We start from the raw sequence: 26732 nt of genomic DNA, 5'->3' as shown, positions 1-26732 counted from the left end.
CACACATGCTGAATTTGTGAAGTTTATACATTTGGCCCTTTGAAGCACAATTACAACACTGTAACTTTTCTAATAATGACAAGGGAACTAAACTTGGACACTATGTTCTGTCTGCTGTTAAACCGTACACCCACCAGTGCTAAGAATAGGCTCACTCTCTGAGCTTGAACAAGTCTGTCCTGCTTCTGCATTCCCCCACATATCTGAGCTCCTCCCGTAAGAAGTGCAGGAAGAAAGACAGAGGATAAATCATGATGCTGAGTCAGAGAGGACACGTAACATTCATCCACGCAGGAGTGGCAAAGTTCACAGTGAGATGCAGACAGGTGTTTTTTAAAGGCCCCCCCTTGTACAAAGTGACAAAGAGTTTGGTTTCTGTCCACAAAAACAAATTTCACATGTTTCTACAGGCAAAGTGAATCATTTATGGCCAACACAAAGCACATTTAGCGTTGGCAGCTGAACTTTTCACACAACCTTTGACCCGCAATTCATTATTTACTCTTTTGGGTCATGTGATTGCTTGTGCTTTTATGTGCTGTGAACCATGCCCCCGCTCACGTCTTGTTCCGATGAGCTTGCGAGTCACGGATGGCGGTGGGGAAAGATGTGACTCGCATGCTTCCTCCATCTGGTGTGGCCATCGTTATACAAACAGATCTTGAGTTGCAGTAAGTGTACTGGCATCTGCTCGCAAGAGCGCTCTCAGCAACAGCTTTCACAAACATGCCAAACTGGACTTTGTTTGGACGGGACTTGTACAGAAAAACCCTGGAAATTTGAGTCTAATCGTGGTGAATGTTTAACAGAGGGAGGTTTAACTTGCTCGTTTATCTCCAGACACTCTAGATATGTACAGCAGGTAGTACATGTAGCATTTATAGAACAATTAGATCATCTTACATGTCAAAGCAGGTCATTCTGTGTCCATTATGTTGCGTAACATAAGTAGAGTACATCTTATACTGAATTAGTACCTGAAATGAGTATATGTTATGATCATTTTCACCACAGAAGTTCAAACCTGAACCAACCAACCACCAATTTCACTGAGGAGCTCATAATAAAGGATATACCCACATATACACACAGTATGTACGTGTTTTTTTCGAGGCAATAAGTTACTTAAGCCAAACACTGAATGATATGACGAACTGCCTTTCTTTCATTTCCAATACTGATCCTATTAGTGCTATAATGATGATCACTGATTCATAATAAATTCCACCTCCACAAATGCCTAAAAAGGACATTGTGCCTGAATCAGTAGGCAGGCAAGGTTACAGGTTATCAGCTAGCAATGAGCAAGTGGAGTGATTAACATTTCCACACAACCAGGATCATATCTGTGTGGTAGGAGGTCATTTAAGTCTTGTGGGACGTGCAGTATTCACGAAGGATCCAGGAATTTCAGACACAAGATTCAATAACTTATTGCCGTATCATGATGACTGAGTGGAATTTGTCTTAGTGAGCTCATTCAAAGAAAAACAGACAAAGAGAAAACAGTCAAATCACTCATAAAGCACATAATACATTAAAGGAAGTATAAAACAGATATCCAGGTAATATCCAACCCATACAAGAATCTTAGAGGCATGAGTGAAATAAAATCCAACACAAAGAAACATGATAGATGAAACAGGCCTGTAGGGAAATTAGCAGCAACATCAAATGCATTGATTGAAGTACTTAAAAAACATATGTCCTCTTGCACAACTGTTTAACCTGCTGAGTGGCCTGCAGCGCTATCGTTGAAGTGTTAAGGAGGCGGATGGCTTCAGGATATGTGCTATTCTGCTTTCCTTTACTGGGGTTGAAATCAGACTAGTGGTTTCTAACTTATTCGTGTTGTAAATATAATTACAGTTAAAGCAAATCTATATTTAGTGACATATTCTGTGAAAATGTTGACCTAAACCAGGCAGAGGACGGAGAAGACATGAGAATGAGACAGCAGATTTGGTCTCGTGAGGGTTTGCTGTGTGTGCTCACTGTGTCAGGTGACAGTGAGGAAGCAGCTTCTCAAAGCGCAGAGACCTTAAAGCTGCAGAGTGACAAGACCAGGTTCAAAAGACAGACAGCGAGAGAGAGAGAGAGAGAGAGAGAGAGAGAGAGAGAGAGAGAGAGAGAGAGAGAGAGAGAGAGAAAGGAGAGTGGCCTTAGAGTCCTTGCTGTGGGGGTGTCTGTGTGCGTCAGTGTTGCGAGAGTACCAAGTTCATCTTGACCTGCTGATGTCTCTGGAGGCCATTTGCAGACTCATGCTGTCTTAACACAGCAGAACTTTTGTGCAATTAGTTGTAGGTTCACACTGAAACCTTAACAGCTGCTTTGTCTCGTTCTGGACCTTTCAAATGTTTATCGTTCATGATTTTCATTTACCTCATTTACACAAAGAGATTTTGTTGTTATAGAGCCTTACTTGGCCTGGTGGCTAATGGTGGCTAATGTTAGGTAATACTAACAAACATTTCTGGATTGGTTTACTGACTCTATTGACTCTTCTGTGCTTGTTCTAGTTACACTAATGGTCTTGTTTTACTTAAAATAAAATAGCAGTGACACATGTAAAGCTTATGAAGCCAAATCAGCAAGGCAATTGCACAAACGTGTCTACAGTTTGCTAACATTAGCCACCATTAGCTAGCATAATACCAGACCTAGCAAGGCTGCAGCAGGAAAACATTGGTGTGTACTTAAGTTAGCAACAATTTTTAATGTCAGTAATTCTACCTCCTTGGATTATTTGAAGGCCTTACAACAATTATTATCATTATTACAAACGTTATTCATGCAGCACGTTTCAAAGCAAAATTACAAAGTGCAAAGCCAAACAAATTCCTTGTATGTCTAAAATCGTACTTGCCAATAAAGCTTGTTCTGATTCTGAAAACTTTTCACTTAAAATACAAAAAACAAAAATTAAGCGGAATAACATACCCAACAACAACATAAGGCAGAGACAATAATGATAGTAATAAAGCATATGAGAGACGTTGTAAATAAAACAGTGTGCTGGCTTTAATGAGGAGATTTTTTAGACTTGTACACTTGCGTGTCGACGTCAGATCCGTGGAGAGTCTGACGTCCGCCGCTCGTAGCTGTACGTCATTACGCTGCCAGCTGATCGGAGTGGGAAGCCGGTTGTGTGTCTGACTTGGGTGTGCGTGTGTGTGAGAGAGAGAGAGAAAGAGAGAGAGAGAGAGAGAGAGAGAGAGAGAGAAAGGCAGAGAGAGAGGGGGAGGACTGGGGCAGGAGTTGTGTAAAAGGGGCTGAAGTCCTGCGCTGCGTCCTCCTGCTGCTGCCGCTGCGATGAAAAGTAGACTCACCACCAGATATGTAAATCCTGCCAAAGCCTGTTTTATATCGTGGATGTAAAACAAATAAACAGATATCGACACACCCTGCTGAAGGTCCTGGACTCCGCCGAGCGGTGGGCGAGGCAGCCTGAACTCCGCCGGACCGTCCAGACGTGTTGGCCGCGCAGGAGCGACCCGGCCGGTGGTCAAGGTGGGGCGTATCACTGACTGTGAGGCTGTCTGTGTGTTTCTGCTGGCTGAACGCTTGCTCCTGTCAGCCTGATTTAGCCTGTGGCGGCTTGATGACCCAGTTTGCGTGAAAACGGCAACCTGGGAAACCGTCCTCAACACGACTTTATGCAAGTAAAATTCACCTCTGCAGGTCTGATTTCTGGTTTCTGCACATTTTGGCGTCGTCAGATTCTCGAGGATGTAGATTTGATGTTATAGGAGTTGTGGCTCAAGGCCTGTCTGGGTGTCATTAGATCATATCGTCCGGGCCCACTGCCACAGGGGAGCTGATATGAATTATGGCCACCCTAGAAATTTGACCACAACCTCCCAGCTCCTGCAAACATTTAATTAACATTAAGATGATTGACGGAGTGAAACTGTGGGCAGAGGCTTTGCTAAAGTGCTGCATGGAGTATTTGCACATGTAGTTATTTTACAAAGACTGATAGCAGCAAAAAAAAAAAAAAAAAGGCAGCTGGAAATGTGCTAAAAAGTCAAAATTATTTTAAAATGACAACAGAAGGGAACAGAAAAGCCAGCAGAGGCACACAGACATTATGTTATAAGTGCTAAAAGATTTACAGAGTTGTTTTTACATTATCTTGAAATCCATTATGTGTCATGACTGCCACATTTAGAAAATCAGGAAACTTGCTCAGGCCTCTCGAGAATTCATTTAGTCATTCTGTAAGCACTTCACTGTCAAATGTAGGGCCTGCACTTATACAAGCCAAACTTGTCAGAGAGTGTCAGCGCTCATAGCCCTTTAAAAACTGCTGAGTTCATAACAGGCCAAGGAGAAGGCCTAGGCTCAAGTAGGGGATAGGTGAAAATCAGGAAGATAACCAGGGCCGAGTCATTCCTCAGAAATGCGGTGACACCAGCAGTCATCTGGCAGATCTTTCTTCATACGGAAGCTAAGGCTATAAACACAAGTATATTCCTGCACATGTTTGTAAGGACCAGTAACACATTCTTAAAGCAGGTGACGTAACAACATATTTAGGCCTCTCTGTCCGGCTCTGGGCTCTTGAGTCTCCTCAGCTCGAACATATACAATTCTTTACAGTCATCCACACGAATATACCACTTCTCTGGGATGAGTGGTTGGGGGGGGGTTAGCTTACTGTAGTGTATGTTACATCGATGGAGCCTGTCTTACATAATTGTACAGCCAGAGTTCAGTGCACCGGGAGGAATGCGCAATAGGCTGTGTCACGAGCTGCATTTGTGCCATTGCAACCCGAAGCGTGACATAAGCCACCCTGTCAATGAGGATCACATGGCAATGACAGGGTGTCAGTTAAACAGCAACTCATCTTGTCTACATGTGTTGTTTGCCCTGCATCCAGGCAAAAACAGGCAGCCTCCGCTGTGCTGTTTTATTGCCTACATTTGCAGAAGTGAAGCCATCTTGCTCAACTTGGGTTACACCCTTCATTCCTATTGCGTGCCTTGTCAGGGGAGGATGGGGCAAGAAGGGATGTGTTATGTAGGTTCATTTAGAAAAAAAAAAAAATCCAGTTCTTTCAAACAAAATGGCACAGACTGCCTGAGGACAGGCTTACAGGCCTCATGCAGCACATTACCATCTCCCAGGACGTCATGAATCCAGAATGGCATTCAGCTGTTCCTCTTCACAAGCATAACATCCTGAACCCCTTTATTTGCCTTGATCCCGAAGTTAAAGCCAGATAGCCTTTAAAGTCCAGCAAGCAGCGAGCAGCAGAGCATAAGAAGAGGCTCCCTGCACTATGATCAGCATGCTGCCAAAGCCACCGCCCTTTCCCTGTCTTTGTCCCCAGTCTAAAATGATCAGTCTATATTACAGACTACAAACTGGGGCAGTAAACACTCTCCCACTGGGCCACACCCACAGCGGAGGAATGCACCTGAATGGACGTATGCAATGCAACATTCAATTATCCTGCGTTTCCATTCACAGAGCTCTAGCCACAGCATGAAAGTCTACAATTTCATGCGATAATTCTGCAATTCTTCTCATACTTCCTTGTGCAGTTTCATTGCCGACGGTCAGGCTGATGATTGAGGCATCTTATCTTGTCACACAGAGGCACGACCCTAAACACGAAAGGCTCCAACGAGTGGGCTCCGAGTATGGAGAGACGTCTGTGTGTGCTTCTTCCACCTGTCCAAGTCTCCGTCTTTTGTTATTTATCTTTTCCGTAACACACAGCTTCAAGCTACCTTGATAGGGAAATTCAAGCTCGTGCACTCGGCTCGAAAAGGCAACCTCACAAAGAGTTAAAATGCCAATAATTCCTCCTTGCATTGAACACGGTTCATTCACGCCCTCCTGTTTACACACCATCATTCCTATTTCTCTCCGGCCCACACATCCTGCCCGTTCAACTCCACCATGTCTTTCCTCTTTCTTATCCTCCCTGCCGTGGCAGAGAATGCACGTCCACAGTCCCAGATAAGCTCAGTCTTTTGTGTATTAGACTGTGTGTTATCTCTTTTTACACTGTTGCCCCATGTATAAAAGCCTGTCTCAAGGCCTTCCACACTGGCTGTCATGTGGCTATGTCTGACTCCCTTGGATAAGGAAAGGACAGAAGGCAAGAGAAGGAGAAACGGGGGGGTATGAGGTGCCAAAAAAAGAAAAAAAAAAGGCAAAGTGGAGGTGAAGGTGAACAGCGAAGCCACGTCCGCCCTCGTCCAGTGCGGGCCAGATGTAGATGAGTAGATGCAGAGGAGATGGGTGAAGGATAGAGGGATGGAAAAGAAGGAGAGACTGTGCGAGCCCACAGCAGCTGGATGGAATTTCTAACATACGCAGCTGGAATGTCAGGAATTCAGGACAGTCTGATCTGACCGAAAAAGAGGGTGGAGAGGACAGACAAGTCAGGAAAGACCCAAAAAAAAAGAAGAGATACGGGAAAGAGTGGCACAGCAAAAGAGTCGGGGGCTCAACACTGCCCGTCATTGTGAATATAAAGATACAGAGTCACTGTTTGTGGAGGGACTGGCACGCTATGGAACAAATAACTAATTCAGTTTCAGTTTGAGGTTGTGGCAGCCATAGTCAGCCGTTATGGCTGTCAGTGGCCCTGTGTGTGGCCCGAGGTCTTGTACTGTACGTCCTCCTCCCTGACTTCATTCAGACTACCACTGGCATGAGTGCGTGTGCAGGCCTGGGAGGGGAGGAGGGTGGTGATTCACTCTATGATCCTGACATTGACAAATGATGGCCTTCTTTTGCCAAAGATCCACTGTTTTCAAGACATGCTGTCCACTTTTTTTCAACATACGCTGCAAGAAATTGTGGTGGATCAGTCACGCTAGTGGCGTGTCTCTAGGAATGGAAATGTCTTTCCGTCGGTTCACCACTTTGGTCCAGCCTGTAATATCACAACTGCTGGATGTATTTCCATGAAATTTGTTACAGACATTCATGTCCCCCCAGGATAAACTGTAATAACTCTGGTGATCTCTTAACTGTTCATCTTGCGCCATCATCTGGTGAAAATTTTGTCCAACGCTTTGTTTTATGACCAAATACCAACAAAACTAATGGCAATCTCAGCAGCCTCAGTTGTGCTTTGCAGCTGTTTAGCAAACCTTAGCAGCATGCTACACTAAACTAAGATGGTGAGCACAGTAAATGCTATACCTGTTGAACATCAACATGTGAGCATTGGCATTGTGAGCATGTTAGCATGTTGACATTAGCATTTAGTTCAATGGCTAGCATGGCTGTAGACTCTGGTCTTGTTTCGCAGTGGCCAACAGTAGTATTGCAACCATTTAAAATCCCAAACGTTTCCCCCATAGGCTGCCATTATAAAGGACATCTTTAAAACTGATGTGGCACAGAACGCAATTTATCACTCTAAAACCTTTCAAGTGTCTAAGAAGGCGCTAATACACATGTGCGATGTGGAAGCAAAGCAGGAAGAGAGAAAACTGTTTAGCCATATGCGCTGAGTGAGCAAGTTTTTAAGTGGCTTAAAGTATGTTTCACCAGCCATGTTTCAGTGCCAGGGAATCTTTTCACTATGAATAAACAAACTGAACTATTTATAAAAAGATAAGCGTGGGATACAGCTTTAAGATGTATCAGCAGTGTAACGCAGCAAAAATGTCAAACAAGCCAAATACTGGCGATGAACCGCCACGTTCACCTTACAGGCCTCAGCTCTGACTGCAGGCTCCTGAAGGGGAGGTGAAAACAGCGCAGGCAGAGCAGCACGGACATAAAACTTTCACTGGAATTCACGGCCGCCATTTTGGAGACAAACAATCAGTTACATGACTCATCAACGAAAAGTCTTCATTATATAAGATTCATGAGACTTTGATTTGAATGAGAAACGAGTAAATCTGGCACAGCACTGGCATATTTCTTTTAGTGGTGTAAAAGAAGATATGAGTGGCAGATCTGATTGTGGGTATTTTTTCCAGTGTGCGTCAGTCACAAGTCAGAACAGGCAGTCAGGGCCTCTGCATGCTGACTCACCCACTTCAAAAAGATTCTTGACGTTTGTCATGCAGATACATCTGACAGAAACTCTCATTAGTGTTTTTCCATGCACAACCTGTGTATTTTCCATGTTGACCACAGTTCTGTCTGCGAATGGAAATGAGTCTCTGGCTCTTTTAGGATGATCGGGAAGTAAGATCCAAACAAAGTGCGAGACAAAATGATTTCTCCCTGCAGCGGTGTCTGTAAATGTTTCGTAAGTCCTGTTGATTGTGACCTGAACCCCCCCCTGCTGAGCTCAGTCTAGAGGCTACGGGACACTCAAATACCTGAGATTATTCTGCTTCTCCTTACTGCAGGAATGTACAGCATGTGTTACTCATCGTCAACCAGAGAAGTGGAACATGTCCTCAATATCTCAAGATCACCACAAGATTACATTCTTTGAAGGCAAGAAAAGCACAGACCTGCTTTGGCTTTGTGCGTGTTCATCTTGAAGTGGTTAGTTTTCAAGCGTTCAGTATGTTTAACCTCACTGTGCATATTGGATTTATTTTTACATGCAGGAAGCTTATCATTATCATTTATTTCCCTATCTGCTCCAAACAATATCCATACCTAAAGGTATGCGTTGGCAAGGTAGTAGAGTCTAATTCAGGTCGGATTTTGCAAACAATGTGATGAACAGTCAGACAAAATCCCCAAGCAAATTTAAAAGAAAGGAAGTGAAAAGAAAAAAGGGAAGAAAAAGACTAATTCTCTGTAAGATCACATTTAGACACAGTGGACATTTTAGCGAAGTGCTAACGTTAGCATGCTAACATGCTTAGCAGGCATAATGTTTATCATGTTCACCATTTTAGTTTAGAGTGTTCGCATGCTAACATTTGCTAATTGAAAAACACAAATATCAACGCCATGGTGGTGCTAGAGGCTCGCAAAAGCCAGCAGGCTTCATCTTCTGGGAAACATGAACGTGTGAATACATTTTCATGGCAAATCATCGAGTACTTGCTGAGATATTTCAGCTTGAACCAAAGTGGTAGAAGGACTGACATTACCGTCCTTAGAGCCTGGCTGCTAGCATGGCAAAAAATTATACATATGGTGGCTTTAATGTAGACACATTACTAACTTAATATTATCTGTAGTAAACTTTATATAACTTAATAATTTAAATTTTATCTGTGCGTACATGTCAGTTTTAACACACCCCAAACTCCAGATTTAGCTGCTATCTTAAGCTAGCTACTCTGTCGTACTAGCTCCTTGTAGCAGCTACCTTTTCACATATATGATCAAAACTGTGTTTTAAAAACAGCTGCAAGACCCCTACATAGATCCAGTGCAGCTACAGGTTTTCTCTCTGGAAAACACCTGAACATTCACTTTATTAATAAAGACTTAAAAACACAAATAGCTCTTCTTTGGACTTCTGAAATGATTCCAGGATCTCTGTTTTCATGTAGAGGCTTTCTACTCCTCTTCATCGCCTCTCGCTCATGCTTTGTAACCACGGTAACTGACAAATAGATAAATAAATAAATAAAGTGTTTTTTTCCAGAGGCCTGCCTGTGATTTTGTGCATCATAACTAAGAGAATATCTAAGAATTTCTTGCTGGCACAGTATTACGTGCAGAGGCAGAGTTGAGCTGCTGATGCATGTATCCCTCCTGGTAATCTGACGCATGATCTTGTGTGCATCTCCCCAGTCATTCTTGCATATCAGCTCATTTCACCCGCTTACTCGCAGCCGATCACACACACTGTGGCTCGACTGCACCCACTTACTGTACGTGTGTGACTGGCTGCAGGCCAACTCAGACCCACGCTGCTGGAGCAGTTGAGAGGGGAAGTTAAATTATCTCTTCTCCTTCTCTTTTTGCAGGAACATGAAGGGAGAAGGAGTCACCATTTGTGCCTTAAAGCGGGCTGTCCGTCACTTCAGGCTGTCTGGTTCGAACTCTCACGCTTGCTGGCTGACTCCCAGAACTCCCTCACCCTTGGCCCCGAATGGCTGACACACAGCAGTTCTTCACTGGCAAGCTTTATGTTCCTGTACACATGCTAAAGCTGCCAGCTGAAGAACTGCTCTGGTCAGCCCTGCCCCGGATGGCTCGAGAAGAGGAAGCGGATGGGGGGAGTTGGTGGGAAGAGGACTGAGGAAGGCGGTGTTTCACATTCTCAGTAGTCACACTGGACTTTAATAACCTGCCGGATTTGAGCCACCATTGTTTATATTCCTGTGTTAATCACATGCAAGGGCTATTTCAGTATGAAATGTTTAATTTTGTGGTCTCATGTTGTCTTTCTTTTTTCCTGCTGTAAATCTGTCAATGATGTGTCTTCTTACAATAAAAAGAACATATTTTCTCAGACTTTAGATTGTTGTGGACAAATTTGCGAACAATAAAACACATACCAGCGCTGAAGGCTCTCTCGTCCAAAAACAACAACACAAGCACAAAGAGGCTCACAATAAATCTATGCAAAAATGTGTCACAGTCATCCTTTTTAACTTTTTTGTCTCTAATGATCCCATTAAAGGAAAATGAGGGAGATGTAAGAAGTAAATTAAGATGCTTTTTAAATTATCAAATGGCCTCAGATATGCAAAAACTTTATAGTCTTTGTTCTCTGGTAGACTATTCACCTCACCTATGAGTCAACAAGCTGGCATTTCGTCAGGCCTGTATGAATCTGGTTATGTATCAGAAGTGAAACCAGAGTGAAAAAAACTATGTTAATGATTCTTCTTCAGGGCCTAAAAGGAGTCATTCCTGAACTCGAAACTTTCACAGCACATCCACTGTGAAGTCCCAGCATTATCAGACGAAGGGAAGTATTGAAATAGCCTACCATAACTGACCAATATTCATGCCTCTTATATATGTATTTAGTTTGAGTAGCAGGTTAAAATACTACTTTAGTACTGTAAGATGAATTGGTTTAATAAGGGACATATTTAAGGTTCTTAAGTCAGTCAGTTTACAAAATAGCCCAATTATCATATTTGTCAAATTAAATGTGTATAATGTTTGAGTGGTCCTCCTGGTACGACTCTGAAACCACGTGTACAGGGCATTCAGCAAATTACCTTACAGATCTGATTGAGCTTTTTTGTTTGCACCATTACCAAAAATCACATCGGAAAACTGAATATATAATGGTATGAATCAGGTATTTACCCTGATCATTAGGACATTACAAGGACATATATCAGTAAGTTAGGGAAAATAAGGCGACGTTGGAGAGTTGCCACACTCGTTTCCCCCGAACTACCACCTGATGGCGTTATAATCTGCAAAACTAAGGTTAAAGCATGGCTCAGGTCGTCATAGAGCATGTTAAGGGGAACAAAGCCAGACAGTAAAATGGATTATTGCCACCTCATGAGGATGAACGCGGTCTTAAATCCGTAGTGTGTTAAGTTTTTAAAGTCGGGGGTAGGGGAAAACCTGAAAGGATGATATTCAACTCTCACAGCAAGTCTCCCGATAGATCCAGTGAGATTGAGAGTGTGTATCTTCACTGCGCTCCCATCCACCTGTTATTCTGTTAAATGGGAGCCTGTCGTTTAGGTTCATCCATCATACAGCCCACTTTTATTCTACTATGGACATTATTTGAGAATCCTGGACATGTGTAACAATGAGCAAAGCTTCATACACCAGATCACAAATAGTTCAAGGGAATTTTTATGCAGATTAACATTTATCTTCTACACTGCTCGGACAACTGAAGCCGTCATATTGAAGTTATCTCTGATGGGCAGTGGTGGAATACGTATTAAGATTTTATTTTACGTATTTAAGGTATTATCAGCAAAATGGAGTATCAAAATGATTAATTATGTCCTAGTGAGTGCTGTATACTGTTGCATTCATCTGTACCTATGGGCTATATTGCAGCTGATTGAGTTTTTTATATTGTAATATTATGGGGCACTTTGTAAAGCTTGAATAACTGAGAAGACAGTGAGGTTCCTGTGATATGGCAGAATATGACTTTACAGAAGGACCTTAGTCAGCTGGGCATGCCTGTGTTGAGAGGTTTGCATCCACCTTCATCCTATCCACCCTCCTCTCTCTCTCTCTCTCTCTCTCACACACACACACACACACACACACACACACACACACACACACACACACACACACACACACACACACACACACACACACACACACACACACACACACCCAGCGCTGTCTTACATGCTGACCCAGCTGATGCCCCCGTGCGTAAATGGAAAGCTTTTACGCACCGCGCGTACTCACTTAAGAAGTGCTTTAATTGTTGTTTTTGCACTGTCACACGCCTCGCCTGATGCATAAGTAGGGCTCAGAAACTGGGGATGTGCTGTGGAAATGTAAGGGTTGCGGTAATACCTCACTACATAATAGACGGGGGGCGGGGGGGTGAAAGGCAAGGCGTGCGTCCGGACGCTCACCGCCAACTGAGCGCGAGAGGGACTCAGACATCAATAACATCTCGCTCATCAATAAGGCATTTTGATGGAGTTAGACTGCTTAATTAAATAGGTTGCCTTGAAGGTATCGGGCTCTCCGAATTCATAATATTTAATCTAATGACCCCCAATGGAGAATATCTGAAGGAAGATACTCCAGCATCTCTATCCACAGGACAGCGGCTCAGTCAGACAGAGTAAGACTAGGAGATTTCTTATCTTTCCGTGATGGCTATCAACACTGATGCTGCGTTTGGGAAAAACACCCTCGGCGAGAGGGAAGTTTCCAATCCCACCGACTTCCATGACACGGAGAAGCTGCTGAGCACCACGATCACCGAGCCCACCGGACAGAGCAACATCAAACCGTCCGACTCCTTCTCCCTCACCATCAGAGGGAGCGTCCGGTCCTTGGATGCGGACCAGAACGGACACAGATCACCGCTGAAGTCGGGCTCTATCGGGCAGCTGGCGACCACACCCAGGTCCACGTCCCGACTCAGCCTGGGCCCGCTGCCCTCCCCGGTGCCACCCGGGTCCGCGCCCCCGAGTTACCTCTGGCTCGCCGTGTTGTCCTGTTTTTGCCCCGCCGTGCCGCTCAACATATGTGCCCTGTGGTATGCACATGTGGTGAGTTGCATTTATTTACAGCTTCAATTTTCTTCACAATAACGCTATGCGAGTTCTTACTATGGCCTGTGCTTAACACGCTTTGGTATATCCTAAGTTGGAATGTTTCTTCAAAGTCTTTTCAAAGGAAACAAGTGTTTTGCTTCTGTGTTGTATTTAAATAATTCATTGTTCATCACCCACCTTCCCCTTCCCTTCCCATTAGTCGACATCTGTGCTCCATACAGGAGATATTGAAGGAGCAAGGAAGTATGGGCGTCTGTCAATGGTGTTCAGCTGTCTTGCAATGCTGCTGGGTGTGGCTGTCATCATCTTCATAGTGCTTACACAAGGTATGGATGAAAGACAGAGCACACACACAGATACACGCTCATGTCACGATCCCTGTGGGGTCATTCCACTGACATAGTGCATTCCCAAGCCCCAACCTTAACCATCACTACTGAATGCCTAACGGTAACCCTAACCTTAACCTTCAAAAAGCAGTCTGGGCCCATGGTGACTTAAATTTTTTTTTTTTCTCATTTGTCAGTTTTAAGTGTAAAGGGGAAGCCATCTATCTTTATTTCTCTTTTCTCTGTCTTGCAGAGTTCCAGCAGTGAACCGAGTGATGGAAATAGTTCTCCTTTAACTTCATCCGATCTCAACTTTGCACATAAGAGAGAGGAGGATTTTTTTTGAAAAAGAAGAAGAAGAAGAAGAAAAAGCACAAAATCTGAGTTGAAAAGAAGCCGAAGAGACTGTAACGAACAACTTGTTGATTTTTCTGCTATGGACAAAAGAAGGAAAAAGGAAAGAAGTCGCAGGCCATCTCTTTTTCTGGCAACGCTCGTGCCCAATAACCCCACAAACTCAGGAACAAAGGAAGGAAAGCGAGGGTTGCACACAGGTGTAGCGTCGGATCATCAGATGGCCCAGAGAAGCTGCTCTTAGTCCAACCTAGTGGAGCACTGAAGTACACACACCTGCGTGACACACGGACAATTGGATGCCACGACATTTTGCTTATTTAAAAAAAAAAAAAAAAAAGGCATGACATCATTATGTGGTTGACCTGATATTTCTGTGCTGGGGTTGTTCCTACTTCATAATTAATGTTGCTGCAGCAGCATCACTGAAACTGACCAAAAAGTGACTTCACAGGTAGCAGCGGAATAGAACTTTCACCTGGAAGACCTGGGGTCTTCTCCCCCAGTTGAACTCTTTATTAAATCGCTAACTTATTTTTAGACTCAGGTCACTCATTTCTATCTTGTTTGGTTATGTTTAGGCAACAAAACTACTTAGTTAGATTTAGGAGAAGATCCTGGTTTGGCTGATAATAGACCCTTTTGCATCATTTGCCAGAAAAGCTGAATTCTCCCATGTGCGTATTTTTTTCATCACAACAGAGTGACTGGTCCGTTGCAATGACAGTCCTGGAGCAGCATTAATTATGATGCTGTGGGAACAACACCGACACGGTGATATTGGATTGTGCACCATTAGATATGAGGATGTCCTAAAAACTAAAGACAACAAATACCATCAAAAAAGACAGACAAAAAAAAACAAAACAAAGGCATTAGTGCACCTCTAGTCTGTCCTGGCGCCACTGCCTGCCCTGTTTCTCTTTCTGTTCTACCGGCACGGGACTTTTGTGGCTGTGGGAAGATGTATAAACTGATTTCATACACTGTTTACATCACGTTTAAAACTCATTTATCACAACAATGTCCTTCTGCAGTCATAGTGTGATACCTTGCTTTGCGCGCTACTATGATAAACTGAACAGGTTCCTGTTCGGACTCTACTGAACTGCCTGGATCTCTACACCTCATTACGTTTACAATATACTGCAAGATATGAAAGGGGTTACTCTCCCTGTATGCACTGTTCTTGGCACTCTGATGTTGATGTTTATACATTTATACTGTATGACTGGTTTACTGTGCCATACTTCTGCATGTCTGAAATAAACTTGAATGAGCATGACGAACCTGAAAGTGAGCTCATCACTTTTATTTTGTTAGGCATTGCCAATAGTGCAAAAAGAAGTATGTATAATCAGTAGGCAATCCCAGTCAAATATCACTTTATACATCTGTACAGAGCTAAAATTACAACAGGATACAAGCAGCAATATATAAATTCCAAGATACAAATGATCATATCATTATTATAATTCAGACAATACAATACTTAAACCCTTTCACCTGCAATTAAGACTCACTTTAAGGTGATAGAATTTTCAAAATAAAATACTTTCTTAACTCTTTAAACTGTTTTTAAGGAGAGCAAATGACAATAGAAGGAAGAACATATGAAATCAAACAAAAAATACTTGAACTGAGTTGTAATGAGTCTTTTCTGCTCTCAAAGAAAGTACCGGTCCGTCAGTTCAGCAGAGCATCAGTGGAAAGTGTAGAGCAACAGGAGTATGGTGCAGACGCCAATCACCCCTCCTAGAATTAAAGAGTCCCGCCTCTTGCGCAAATTGATTTTCTGGATGAGACCGTTGATGGCAGGGAAACGATCTGAGGGGCGGGGGAAGTGTGGTGAAGGAAAATAATTAAGAAGGGTTTTTCCTTTCCTTGCAGTGAGTAAGAGACAGAAAGCAGGAGGGAAAATACATCAGCGGGGCTCCTAACGTAACCAGGAAAAAGAATAAATGGTGCCTAATGGTGCAGTCTAATGTCTGCCATACCAGCTTACACTGTAAGTGAGGCTGCGTTATCCTGCTTTGTGTCTATATATACTGTGGTTCTGCAGCCGAGGCACATTGGTGCAGATGGACTGCACATGAAAAGGTGACATTTTTAGAGAGAGACAGTAAAGAAGAAGAAAAAAATGATTAAAATGATAAAAGGATACTGGCTAAAGTTGTGACCCTGGTTTGAATGGACTTCAACATCCCACGCTGAAATGTGATGTTCTCTTTGGTAGCCATGGCGATACTGGAGGGAGAGAAACCGTGAGGCAGGACAAGACGTATATAGCTGTCTTCACGGCATCACATTAAGCTGGTTTGAATGGAGCTAAATGTGCTGCTGATGTGTGGAGGAATGGACTAATAAAGCTTACCTTATTGCATTGTCAATAAGACTGTCTGAGCTGTGAACATGAAACGGAAAAAGGAAAGGTCAGCTGGAGTCTTACAAAAGATTCAAACGACATAAAATCTTTCAGCATTCATCACTTTTGATAGAATTTCAAACACACTGCATATATTTCTCCTGCTTGGTGAATACTACAGCACACAGGGAAAGCCCTCGCCATGAAGCCACACAGCTCTTTGGGTCTATTATCATAAAAGGAGCACTTCCTGTGATTCCTGTGAGACAGGAGAAAGTGCTGGTTAATGGAAGATTTGGGGCATCTGATTGGCCAAATCGAGCGCCCATCGCAGCAGAAACCAATTAATCTCCATAATATAACTGCTCTGAACACACGGATATATAAATTTCAGGATGGTAAACTGATCCCTGTGTTATTTGTTTGAGGTGCGACACAGAGCCTGGACGCAGCTGCTGAGAGAAGCGACGGACAGAAAAATGAAGCTGAGCAGAGCATATAAGGGCTGCAATGTGCATCCTGGCGGACTCCACTGGAGACCAAAAATCAATACTGCGCTTTATACTTCCTCCATCTACCCGTCCACCTCTCCCACCATCTATCTGCTGCTGTCCTCGGCTTTATCTCGCTATTCTTCATCTTAGTGCACAGACGAGGCGGCCTCTCGCTTTGGTTTGTGCGCTTTCTTTTTTCTTTCTTTATTTAATTACTCCTCCTCTATGTGAACTTACTTTCCATCTCATACAACTTGACAAAGTAGGCTGATCACCGGTTTGTAAACCCGGTCTTCTGGGCGTGTTCGTGGATTTGTTTGGATCTTTTGTCAGTGGCATTTTTGGTTGGAACAAGCAACTCTGGTTAATCACTGGCTTTTCCTTGATGTTCAGTAGCTCGGTGGGTAAAGAGCATAAGTCCATATTGATCGTATGATTGCAATTCTCATTGATATTTAACATTATAGCATACATCAATCGCTGTGTACTAATCAAGTTCACATTTTCCTGTAACTTCTTCTGTTCATGGAAATGAACTGTGTGAAAAATAGACCACATAAAAAACAAAAGATGTTTGATGCTCTTTGGGTGATTTTAAAAATGAAATCCATTTCATTGAGACCATTGTTCACCAGCCACTGCTGGAAATTTAAAAAAAAAAAAAAAAAACAGTGACCAAGCCAGCGCTCTCCACCACCATCATCAAAACACCAAATGCAGGAAAATATTTTGGAAGAATGACATCTTTCCTGGGGTATATTTGAATGGGTCAGTATCAGCTGATTAAAATCTGATCTTTTGTGAACTCTGCTTTGCTTTGTCCCCCTCAGCCTGTGACTGCTGCAGCATGGCTTTTCTTTACAACAGTCTCACTGATTAAAGGTTATTCCAAGAGTAAGTTGATGCACCAATGCTTCAAACATGTACAGCTGTGTGTGTTTCTGTAGTATCAAAGAGACTGTTATATCTTCTCTCTGGTGACTGCGTCACATGACTTTCTGGAGTCGCATATTCCAAATTAAGCTTTTCCTCTTATCATATCCACACTTTGAGCTTCTAAACGTAGTATTTTTAAAGCGGGACCTCCAGTATTTGGATCAAGCAGCTTGTGAAAACTAAGGAGTGCCAGGTTAAGTAGGTTGCACAGCTGTTATGTCAGATAAATCGTCAACATTTAGGTAAATACAGTATGAAGATTGACTCAGGCAGCATCAGCAGATACCAAATATAAAAGCATCTGGACTCGGATCAGGGCCAGAAAAAGGTGATTTTCCTCCTTTCGTTCTCATGGCCAAATTTCTAAGCTGTTCCACATCACATTGGGAAAAGCTGTTGCAAGCTGCTGTAATGCACTCGATGTCTTCTGCTTTCAATTCCTTTCATCACCACAGCTCCTGTTTTACCGCCGCTCTTTTATTTTTCCTTCCGTGTTAATCTTCCTCTGAATGAGTGCAGTTATTAGAGAGTGCATAAGAAATATATTAACAGCCACAAGGAAATGTGATTAACAGCATGTCCAATAAACCACTGATATGCGTATGTGCGTGTGCATAAAGACAGCACAAATACCAGTAGTCATGTCTCACACGGCACTGTCCAGGTGTCTTTCACATATGCACCACAAACCCGAACTTATCGAGAAATCTCTTACTTTCTGAGATGTTCATGCTCCTTCAGGAAGAGCTCAGTCCTTCTGTTATTCACTCCTGAGCTGCTCTTGTAAGACCTGAATGAGAAAACCGAAGAGAGAGAAACTTCAGATGATGGAGAATTGGATCGACAAACAGGAACAGGATGCATTTCTGGCCTTTCTTCCAATCCATCCAGCAGAAGCTGAGATATTTCAATGGATTAGTGAAAACTTTGACCTGCTGGAGGAGCTAGTTGAAAAGTCAGGAGATCTCCATAGTCATTAGGGTTTGTCCTTTGGGTAGTGTGAACGACTTTACAAAATTTCATGGGAATCCATTACATAGTTGTTCAGATATTTCAGTGTGGACCAAAGCGGTGGACTGACCGACGAATCATCACTGCCATCCCTGGAGCCACGCTGCTATAAATAAAGCCAACACTGACAGCTACACCACCATGTTATAGCTCCAGCATGCTGCACTTTAAAGAATGACACAGAAGTTCCACAGATTCCAGGAACAGTCGATCATCACTGAACTTCCACAATATAACAGCACATTTTTCACACCTATCAAAATAAAATAAACCTATATTTTCATATATGTATGCATGGGATCCCCACAAGACCTCGCTCCACTGGGTGGTGCAAACAAATTAGTGTAACTTCTTCACTGTTCAACATTTTGGTTGCTTCCAGAAAACCTAAAGCAACACCTCACCCTCCATAATCATGTCTATGCAGCATCGCTAAGAGAAGAAGGCGCCACAAAAAACAAGTTTTTCCGCAGTCTTTGCATCAGTCTGAAAGGACGATTTCACTGCCTCCTATTAGCCGATGCCTGGATGCTGATTATGTGCTTCCTGTGTTAAAGCTTTTAAGTGATTAGCTCTGCTTAACCCACAACACTGTCCTCCATCTCTTATTTACAGCATCCTCTCTCTATTTGGACTGATCACCAATTCATCACCCATTACCTCTTATGTTGCCCTTCACTCTTAACTCTCTTTCCACTTCTCTCAGTTCACTCTCATCATGTCTGTAATCGGCCAACATCAGATCAGGACAGTGTCCCCCTCTCCCTCTCCCTCTCCCTCTCCCTCTCCCTCTCCCTGTCTGACTGTGTTGCTCTCCATCTCTTGCCCTGATAAAACATTTCTCTGTTATCAGGCACGCCAGATGTAACCACTATCTCTCGGCTTTGGCTGAATGAAAGCCTTGCGGTTTGATTTACTGTAGAAGGCACTTAGGAGAGATATCCCCAGGGAAACAGAGAGAGAGAGAGAGAGAGAGAGAGAGAGAGAGAGAGAGAGAGAGAGAGAGAGAGACGTAGCTTGCCTGATAAGAAGAGGTGCCTCTTATTAGAGGATGAAACATGATAGAGGGAATGGAAATGATCAAAGTTTGTGGGGATTCAGCAACAAAGTGGACATTTCTGCCTCCTCCTGGTTAAGAAAAACATAGCAAAAGTCTGGGGGGGGGGTGAACACAGTGTGAAATGAAACGGTAAAGGGAAAAACCAGCGATGGAAGGGATTAAGGAAACACAGACTAACTGTGCAGATTTAAAAGAGTCCTCAGGTAATGAAGATTTGCACTTCCATAAAGTTGGGGGACTTACAAGAGACAGATTTTTAAAAAGAAAGATTAGGGGACAACTTAAAAGATGGGAAACAACATCATTTCTAGTTTCTATCTTTATCCTGTTGACATTAATTCAAGAAAAGCTTGAACCATATTTGCCCGATTTGTCTTTGTTCTTGTTTGCATCATTTAGAACGATACTGTTGATCAGCTGATCCACAGAAATTTAATCCGCCACAATTGATAGTTATTTTATAATCAAAAATAGAAAAATATTCACTGAGTCCGTCTCAAATGTAAATATTTGCAGGTTTTCTTCTTCTATATCTATATCTATATCTATATCTATATCTATATCTATATCATCTACCATAGTAAACAGAATATGTTTTGATTTTTGGTTGGTCAGACCGAACAAGCAATTTGAATAGATCAACTTGTGTTCTGACGGTTCAAGAGAGTAATCAATGAGACTAATCGCTACAGACGGACCAAACTGCATTTTGAACAAACTTGACAATCAGTGCAGTCACTTGAAAATAAGACCAATTTGACAAGAGTTGAATGTCAGTGATCACTGAACTTCTGCTGGACATTGCATCCCAAAACACTCACTGTGAGAGTTACAGTGGATGTGACTTTTTAACATTGATCTCCAATGACAGGATTGAGGTTAGGAAACTACATCAAAGTGAAGATTTCACCAAAATTGGGGTAACATCTTGTCAAAGGCGAACACTTTTGGTGATTTCCCAGACAGGGAATTTGGAGGCAGCACACAGACAAAAGATGTGTTTTCAGGCTGGATTTATAAAATCTCAGCAGTCTGCGTATGATAAGGCTTGGATATGCAGCATCTGGGACGCAGAGATGTTTTTATCCCCTACTTGAAATACGTTTTTGCTAAATCTAGGAACAGTTAAGAAGCATCAAAAGACTATAAAGGATGTGATAAAGCCCTCAGAGTAATAAGACTGGAGATGCCGGAAGGAGACATTCTGTTCACAGCCATACAGGATTTTAAAATCAGCCATCACTTGTATTGGTAGCCAATGCAAAGACATCAGGACAGGTGTTATATGATCAAACTTCTTAGATCTTGCGAGCTGTGTTTTGCATTGTCGATTCATCAACAGTGTTTCATACAAGACACACAAGCTGCGATATTGTGGTGAAGGAGGAAAACCAAGAGGATAATGCATTTGCCTAAAATATACGTCTTTTACCGTCAAGCTATGTATGAGGGTGCTTACTCGATGTCTCTGTGAACGGAGCCCAGCAGGTCCTCTCGTTCTCGCAGGCTGAAGAAGTTGCTTTTGGTTTTGTGGAACTCATGAGTGTAGTCCTACAGAGTGAAAAATGATCAAATAAAAGTCAGCAAGACACGATGATGCTGACAGAATGACAGGATGTGTCTCAAATGCTTCTTCTTCAAGATACGGAAAACGCTTAAAACAACTTACACGTGGACATGAATAATACATGAAAGTGAAGTAACTGTACCTGTAAAATGTCTCTGTGTCTCTGTAAGGTGTGCATCAGTGCAGCGTTATGTGACGAACTCCCTGGGGTGTTTGTGTATTCTGCCATTTTGTCATTGACTGCTGTAAGCTGCAAAAAACAAACAAACAAAAAAAACATTAATATCAAGTAGCCATAAAAGCAATGATGTTTTTTTTTATTTTTGGTGTCACATCAATGCTATCGCCTGGGCTTGGGGCTTCAACAGCTGCTACTGAAGGGAAGCCTTTCAGCCACGACTGTTAGCGACCATATGTGTGTGATGTTTGACTTACATTGGCCAGTAGCTGCTCCAGCTCAGTAGTCATGGCCACGAGCATATTGTCTTGAGATGGGCCACCAGAATCAGACCTGATTTGAGAATTAAAAGGAAAGGATGCTAGTTCACGTTTGCTCAGTGAGCTCACACAGGTATTTAAATCATATGTTCATGGTCAGCGAAAGTAAGGCTACATCCACATGGTTGCAGTGAAGGGAGGAGTGAGCTGCTGACCTGCTGTTTCTTGTCCGCTGCTCCCGGCTGCTGCTGCTGCTGTAGCTGGTGCAGAGTTTACTGAAGGAGACCAGCTTGAGATCCAGCTCATTCTCCAGCTGTCTGGCCTGTTTACGCAAATCTGAGTGAAGAGACAGAAAAAGCATCCAGGACAATCAAGAAACGATACACTGGTCCACCAAATCACTGACCCACACATGACAGTAAACCATTCGTTGGTGTGGACGGCGTAATGTAAAATACAAACAAACAAACAAACAAACAAACAAAAAACAACAACTTTGTTTAACTATTTTTGCGTTTTGCTGCAAACAGGTAGCAGACGGTCAAAGCCAAGCGAAGAAAAACTCATTTCGGTACAATTTGTTGTCACTGTTATGCTAAATCAACTGGAAGGACAGCACTTAAGCTAGCAGTAAAACAGTAACTGACAACAACAGCTAAGAACTTTATAAGTTCGCCGTTAGCTCGTAAGCTAACAGGTTAGATAAATGTATCTCCTCCTCTTGGATATAAAGTTTTTATTAACGTAACGTATCACGGGGCGTGGTAATGGTGTTTGAAACTAATCGCTGAAGAACAATAACAAGCAGACAATTGTTTTAAATTAAATGCTGTAATATAATTTACCTTCCCAATAGTTGCTGGTGGTTGCCATGTTTGTTGTTGACATGTCATCATCAGCCGCAAAGAAGAAGCAACTGTCGCAAGTCTCATTTGAGCCCCAGCGACCTCTAGTGGTGAAGGGCCGCATCCAAATCAGTAACGGAGCGAGGTCGCTCACTTTTTATTATCTCGAGGGTTAAAATGTGAAACACGTTGGTACAGGCCTGACAGGCTTATTGCGCGATGATTGACATCAAGGTCAGTGGTCTTTCGAGGTGAAATTAAGGTTGAATGAATGAAAGAATGAATGAAATGCATTCATGGCTGGACATAATAGTTGTGAAGTGTTTTCTGTGATGAAGCTCCATGGTGATGACTGCTCTTCACCTTAAGAATCCAGCATTACAAGTTCTGCATTCAAATTTCACAGACAGTAAAAGAACATGAGCCAAAATTTCCTAAAGTATAAGCACTCATTAGGCAGAATGGCCCATTACAGTGGGCATTACAGCCTTAGTGTGTCAGCAGTATTTTAATGCTGTAGGTGGCTGGTAGCTAATTTAACTACATTAAGTGCTCATCTATTTTGATCAATAACAATGCATTACAGTACATAAGTTCATCATATTTTTTTAATGTGAAATCTTGATCTGTAAAGTAACAGTAACTGTTAGATTAAGGTGGAGCAAAAAGAAGAATATCTCACTCTAGTATTAAGCAGCATCAACATGGAAATGCTCAGGTAATGAGCAAGTGACTCAAAATTGTGGCGTTCTGGGTTAGTTTCCACTGCTGGTGGGCTGATTATTAAAAAGTTACCACAACATTTGTCCATCATAGCTTTCGAGCTAAGTCAAAAAGAATTCATTTTGGAAAATAGCAGGGAAATGAAAAGACATTTCACTTCATAGGCAGCTGGAACAAATCTTGCTTATTAAGTATGTCTAATAAAAAGTGACATTCTGCAAGACAGGGCCATTGATCCATGGAGGATTTTCTGGCTCTTTTCCATCAGTAGGTAGGATTGTGTGGTAGACTGAGATTTGTATACATTTCCAATATTTTCCACCAACGTGGATCACAGCAGGACTCATTTTAATCTTTACAGGTTTTAATTTGTTGATCCATCTTACTTTATTCACCTTAAAACCTAGTTTTAGGGGGATGTTTCAGATGCTTGAACTCTAATTACTTTTTATAAAATGATGGTTTACTCTTCAGTACAAATGAGGTATAACAAACTAAATTTTCCCTTTAATTTCCACTTAACTAGGTTTAAGTTTTTTCCAAATCATGTAGTTCCACATTGTTTGACAGTATCTTAAATCTTTTATTTGGATTTATTCCAGCTCTCCGTTGAAGTAATGTGAATTTTACTAATATATTCAATACCATGACGCCGTGCTTTTTATGGCTGCACCATTCAATGAAATGGAAATATTGCTAAAATTGTGGCACCATTTATCTACACCTTTCTCCAAAATTCAGCCTGACAGATTTGATATCTGAAACTCTGAGACCGCCACGAAATCCTGAGAGTTTGACCCTATGACTGGTTAGTGGAGTTTAAAGAGGTTAATTCTCAGCCATATCTTGACTTTTTGCCGATGGGATTCAACCAAGAAGTTCACGTTTAACAGGTTGATTATGCTGATTTGAGCAGTGGCATCAGTGGAGAAAGACAAGACACAGACGTGACTGAGGTACATGTATCGTGAATCTCTGTTTCTTTGCTCATTCTCTTTATTCATCGTCTTGAACACAGGCAGTCATGGAAATCACAGTGACAGCAAGACTGGTGATCGTGTTGATGTAGAAGACAATGACGATGATGGTGAGGATGATGATGATGCCATCAATGGTGGAGATGAAAAAGAGCCAAAACTTTGAGGCGTTTTCACCGTTCTGCAGCCGGCCTGGGCAGCTGAGGCCTCTCTTTCACACTGATTCAGTTTTTTCTCTCAATTCTGTCATTCCTATTTTCTGTCTTTCTTACATCTTTCCTTTCATTTGTGATGTTTCTTTAAAAAAAGTGCTATGAACCACTGACACCAGTAAGCACCTGAACTCCAGCTCAGGATCCTGCTTAGACTAGCCGGACCGATGGAGCCGAGGAGATGGAGGTTGGGGGAGAGGAGGAAGAGAAGGAGAGTTGGAAGTGCAGGAGGAGGGAGAGGAGGAGGAGGAGGAGATTAGGATGTGTGAAGGATACGTTCCCCTCTTAGTGCTGGATCCTCCTGATGGACTGAATCTGGGGAGTCTGGGAGTGGGAGCCGAACTCACGGTAACACTTGTACTCTCCTCCACGACAGTCACACTCCATGATGTACTGGTGGCCACGGTATCCAGGGAACTGGTAGCACACAAAGCTGCAGGAATAGGCAAGAACACGTTAATTAAGGGAGTGAATTTGAACAAGTGAAATAGTGATGTACATAGCTCAAGTTGTGACTCAGATGATGGTGTGTACATCAAACATCACGACAATGGACTTACGCTCCGCTCTGAATGTGCATGGATCCAACCTCCTTGTTCATCCAGCCCATGGCCTGCAGAGAGGGGTAGTCATCACACAGCTCGAACTGACGACCCATCATGTTCTCCATCTCGAAGATGGTCATGCGGGACTCCTTGTGGTTCTGTACAAAGGGGGAGAAAGGAGGTTCAGCACAACCTGAGGTGGCCTAAAGTGAGCAAAGGGTCATTACTGTGTTGTACATTGAACCTACAGCACAGCAGATGGGCCTGAAGGAGATCATCCTCTCAATGCGGTAGGAGTTGCTGCCACTGTAGGCCTCAAAGCGGGGGTAGTCTCCCTTCTCCAGGACAAACTGCTGGCCGCAGAAGCTGGAGTGCTCGTAGCCCACCCAGCTGCAAGCAGAGAGTGAGAACAATAAAGCCAGAAACCAAGGAGATACAAAATCTTTACAGCTCTCAGAATCTAATGAGAAATTATTCCAGTTTGCTTTTTAAATCAGTTCCAGTATTTTTCCAAAAGTGAGGAGAAGCTTTCTGGATACGTACGCGCCACACTCGACCTTCAGGGAGCGGATGTTCTCCATCCCACACTCCATGATGTTCTGGCAGCAGGCGGTGAACTCCATACGCCTGCCCTGGAAGTACTCCTGATCGTACACAGTGATCTGTGAAACGTGAAAGGATGGATGAAGACTCAGCACAGAAAGATACATAACAACTGAAGCACTACGAAGCCTAATCATGCACTGGGACATCTCTCTGCTGCCTGTGCTGATGGGTAACGTAGTGCTAAGCATGCACGCCATGTGCTTACCTTCCAAGGGCCCATGGGCATTGGGTTTGTCTGAGCCATTTTGTCGTCTTTTTCAGAAGTACCTGTGAAGAAATACACACTCAGGGCAGGGATGGAAGATAATGCTAAAACAAACCTTTATGATGTCACACTCTCGCATGTCTCAGTAACCACCAGTTCTTCATGCTGGCTGCTAAACAGGGTGACATTTAGCTCAGCAATGCTCACTGTTCCACACTCAACTCCCTGCTTTGTCACAGTATAAGCTCTTGATTTCTTTGAAATTGATTTGAAATGATCCTTGTTTGCAGTCGAGGTAATAAACAAGCTCCAATTAAGACTCCCTGCTGTTACTTCATATATTGCATTAAAGAGCCTTTCTACTTCATGTCCATAGATTGGGAAATTGTACTGTATGTTTAACTGGTCTGACCTACCCAAACTGGTGAGCTGTGTGTCGCAGTGTTCCACTGAACGGTCTGCAGAGATGGTGTGTCTGGGGGTATATATACACCCTTGGGTGTCGGGGGCCAGGGGGCAGGCACGGCTGGACTCGTGTCAGCACTTTGCTTTGGACTCCATTGTTTTGCTGTGTGAGCCACAGAGGGGTTAACACAGAGACACACGGCGATTCATGCAAACACAAAGAGGGCACACGGCTATACTGCATTGCCTATGCTTCTGCGGTAAATGTACATGATGGGGAAAAAAACAGGCCAACTTTCCTCACCAGTACGTGGATCTATCATCAAACAGGCCTATATGGAAGTTCAGTGGCGAAACGCTGTTTTGATTTATTTTGAAAGAACTGATTCCAGGATTCAAGCTCCTGTATGACAATCCAAAGCTTTTTCAGTCTTCACTGACACACACAGCGTGTTTTAAAGATGTGATTTACTGAATGAAAAGAATGACACTTTTCATTCGTCATATTAATGTTAATACAAAGAGTTAGATTCTCCAAAGCTTGGAAAGATCTGCATGACATTTGTTAGCAG

General features: G+C 42.8%; 3 protein-coding genes across 3 annotated transcripts; 1 reads left to right on the top strand and 2 right to left on the bottom strand.

The window, feature by feature from the left end:
- The first annotated feature begins 12353 nt into the window (after window positions 1-12353).
- Window positions 12354-15064, top strand: LOC139345074 (trafficking regulator of GLUT4 1-like). The gene is made up of 3 exons (XM_070983534.1): window positions 12354-13082; window positions 13288-13414; window positions 13671-15064. The coding sequence occupies exons 1-3, from the start codon at window positions 12681-12683 to the stop codon at window positions 13682-13684; spliced, it is 543 nt and encodes a 180-aa protein (XP_070839635.1). The 5' UTR covers window positions 12354-12680; the 3' UTR covers window positions 13685-15064.
- LOC139345071 (Golgi SNAP receptor complex member 1-like) lies at window positions 15045-24774 on the bottom strand. The gene is made up of 10 exons (XM_070983532.1): window positions 24676-24774; window positions 22488-22589; window positions 21858-21978; window positions 21640-21715; window positions 21347-21454; window positions 21097-21188; window positions 18282-18356; window positions 16146-16175; window positions 15936-16018; window positions 15045-15598 (listed from the first exon to the last, which is right to left on the bottom strand). Exons 2-10 carry the CDS (start codon window positions 22528-22530, stop codon window positions 15474-15476), a joined length of 753 nt encoding a protein of 250 aa, XP_070839633.1. The 5' UTR covers window positions 22531-22589; window positions 24676-24774; the 3' UTR covers window positions 15045-15473.
- Window positions 24685-26270, bottom strand: LOC139345072 (beta-crystallin A1-like). The gene is made up of 6 exons (XM_070983533.1): window positions 26172-26270; window positions 25756-25817; window positions 25488-25606; window positions 25193-25334; window positions 24960-25102; window positions 24685-24832 (listed from the first exon to the last, which is right to left on the bottom strand). Exons 2-6 carry the CDS (start codon window positions 25792-25794, stop codon window positions 24685-24687), a joined length of 591 nt encoding a protein of 196 aa, XP_070839634.1. The 5' UTR covers window positions 25795-25817; window positions 26172-26270.
- Window positions 26271-26732: the final 462 nt, after the last annotated feature.

Source organism: Chaetodon trifascialis, chromosome 16 (assembly GCF_039877785.1).
Source record: "Chaetodon trifascialis isolate fChaTrf1 chromosome 16, fChaTrf1.hap1, whole genome shotgun sequence".
NCBI lineage: Eukaryota > Metazoa > Chordata > Actinopteri > Chaetodontiformes > Chaetodontidae > Chaetodon > Chaetodon trifascialis.
Note: the sequence above shows the minus strand (reverse complement) of the source record. Positions and strands in the feature narration are given on the sequence as shown.

Excerpts from the sequence above, each read along its gene's own strand:
- LOC139345074 (XM_070983534.1), top strand. The coding sequence starts at position 12,681 with ATGGCTATCAACACTGATGCTGCGTTTGGGAAAAACACCCTCGGCGAG. Across the intron at positions 13,083-13,287 it reads CCCTGTGGTATGCACATGTG|TCGACATCTGTGCTCCATAC; the intron begins GTGAGTTGCATT and ends CCTTCCCATTAG.
- LOC139345072 (XM_070983533.1), bottom strand. The coding sequence starts at position 25,794 with ATGGCTCAGACAAACCCAATGCCCATGGGCCCTTGGAAG. Across the intron at positions 25,335-25,487 it reads CTGAAGGTCGAGTGTGGCGC|CTGGGTGGGCTACGAGCACT; the intron begins GTACGTATCCAG and ends CTCTGCTTGCAG. Across the intron at positions 24,833-24,959 it reads ATGCACATTCAGAGCGGAGC|CTTTGTGTGCTACCAGTTCC; the intron begins GTAAGTCCATTG and ends CTATTCCTGCAG.
- LOC139345071 (XM_070983532.1), bottom strand. The coding sequence starts at position 22,530 with ATGTCAACAACAAACATGGCAACCACCAGCAACTATTGGGAAG. Across the intron at positions 18,357-21,096 it reads TCCGTTCACAGAGACATCGA|GTCTTACAAGAGCAGCTCAG; the intron begins GTAAGCACCCTC and ends TTTCTCATTCAG. Across the intron at positions 16,176-18,281 it reads GAGCATGAACATCTCAGAAA|CTCAGACAGTCTTATTGACA; the intron begins GTAAGAGATTTC and ends TCATGTTCACAG.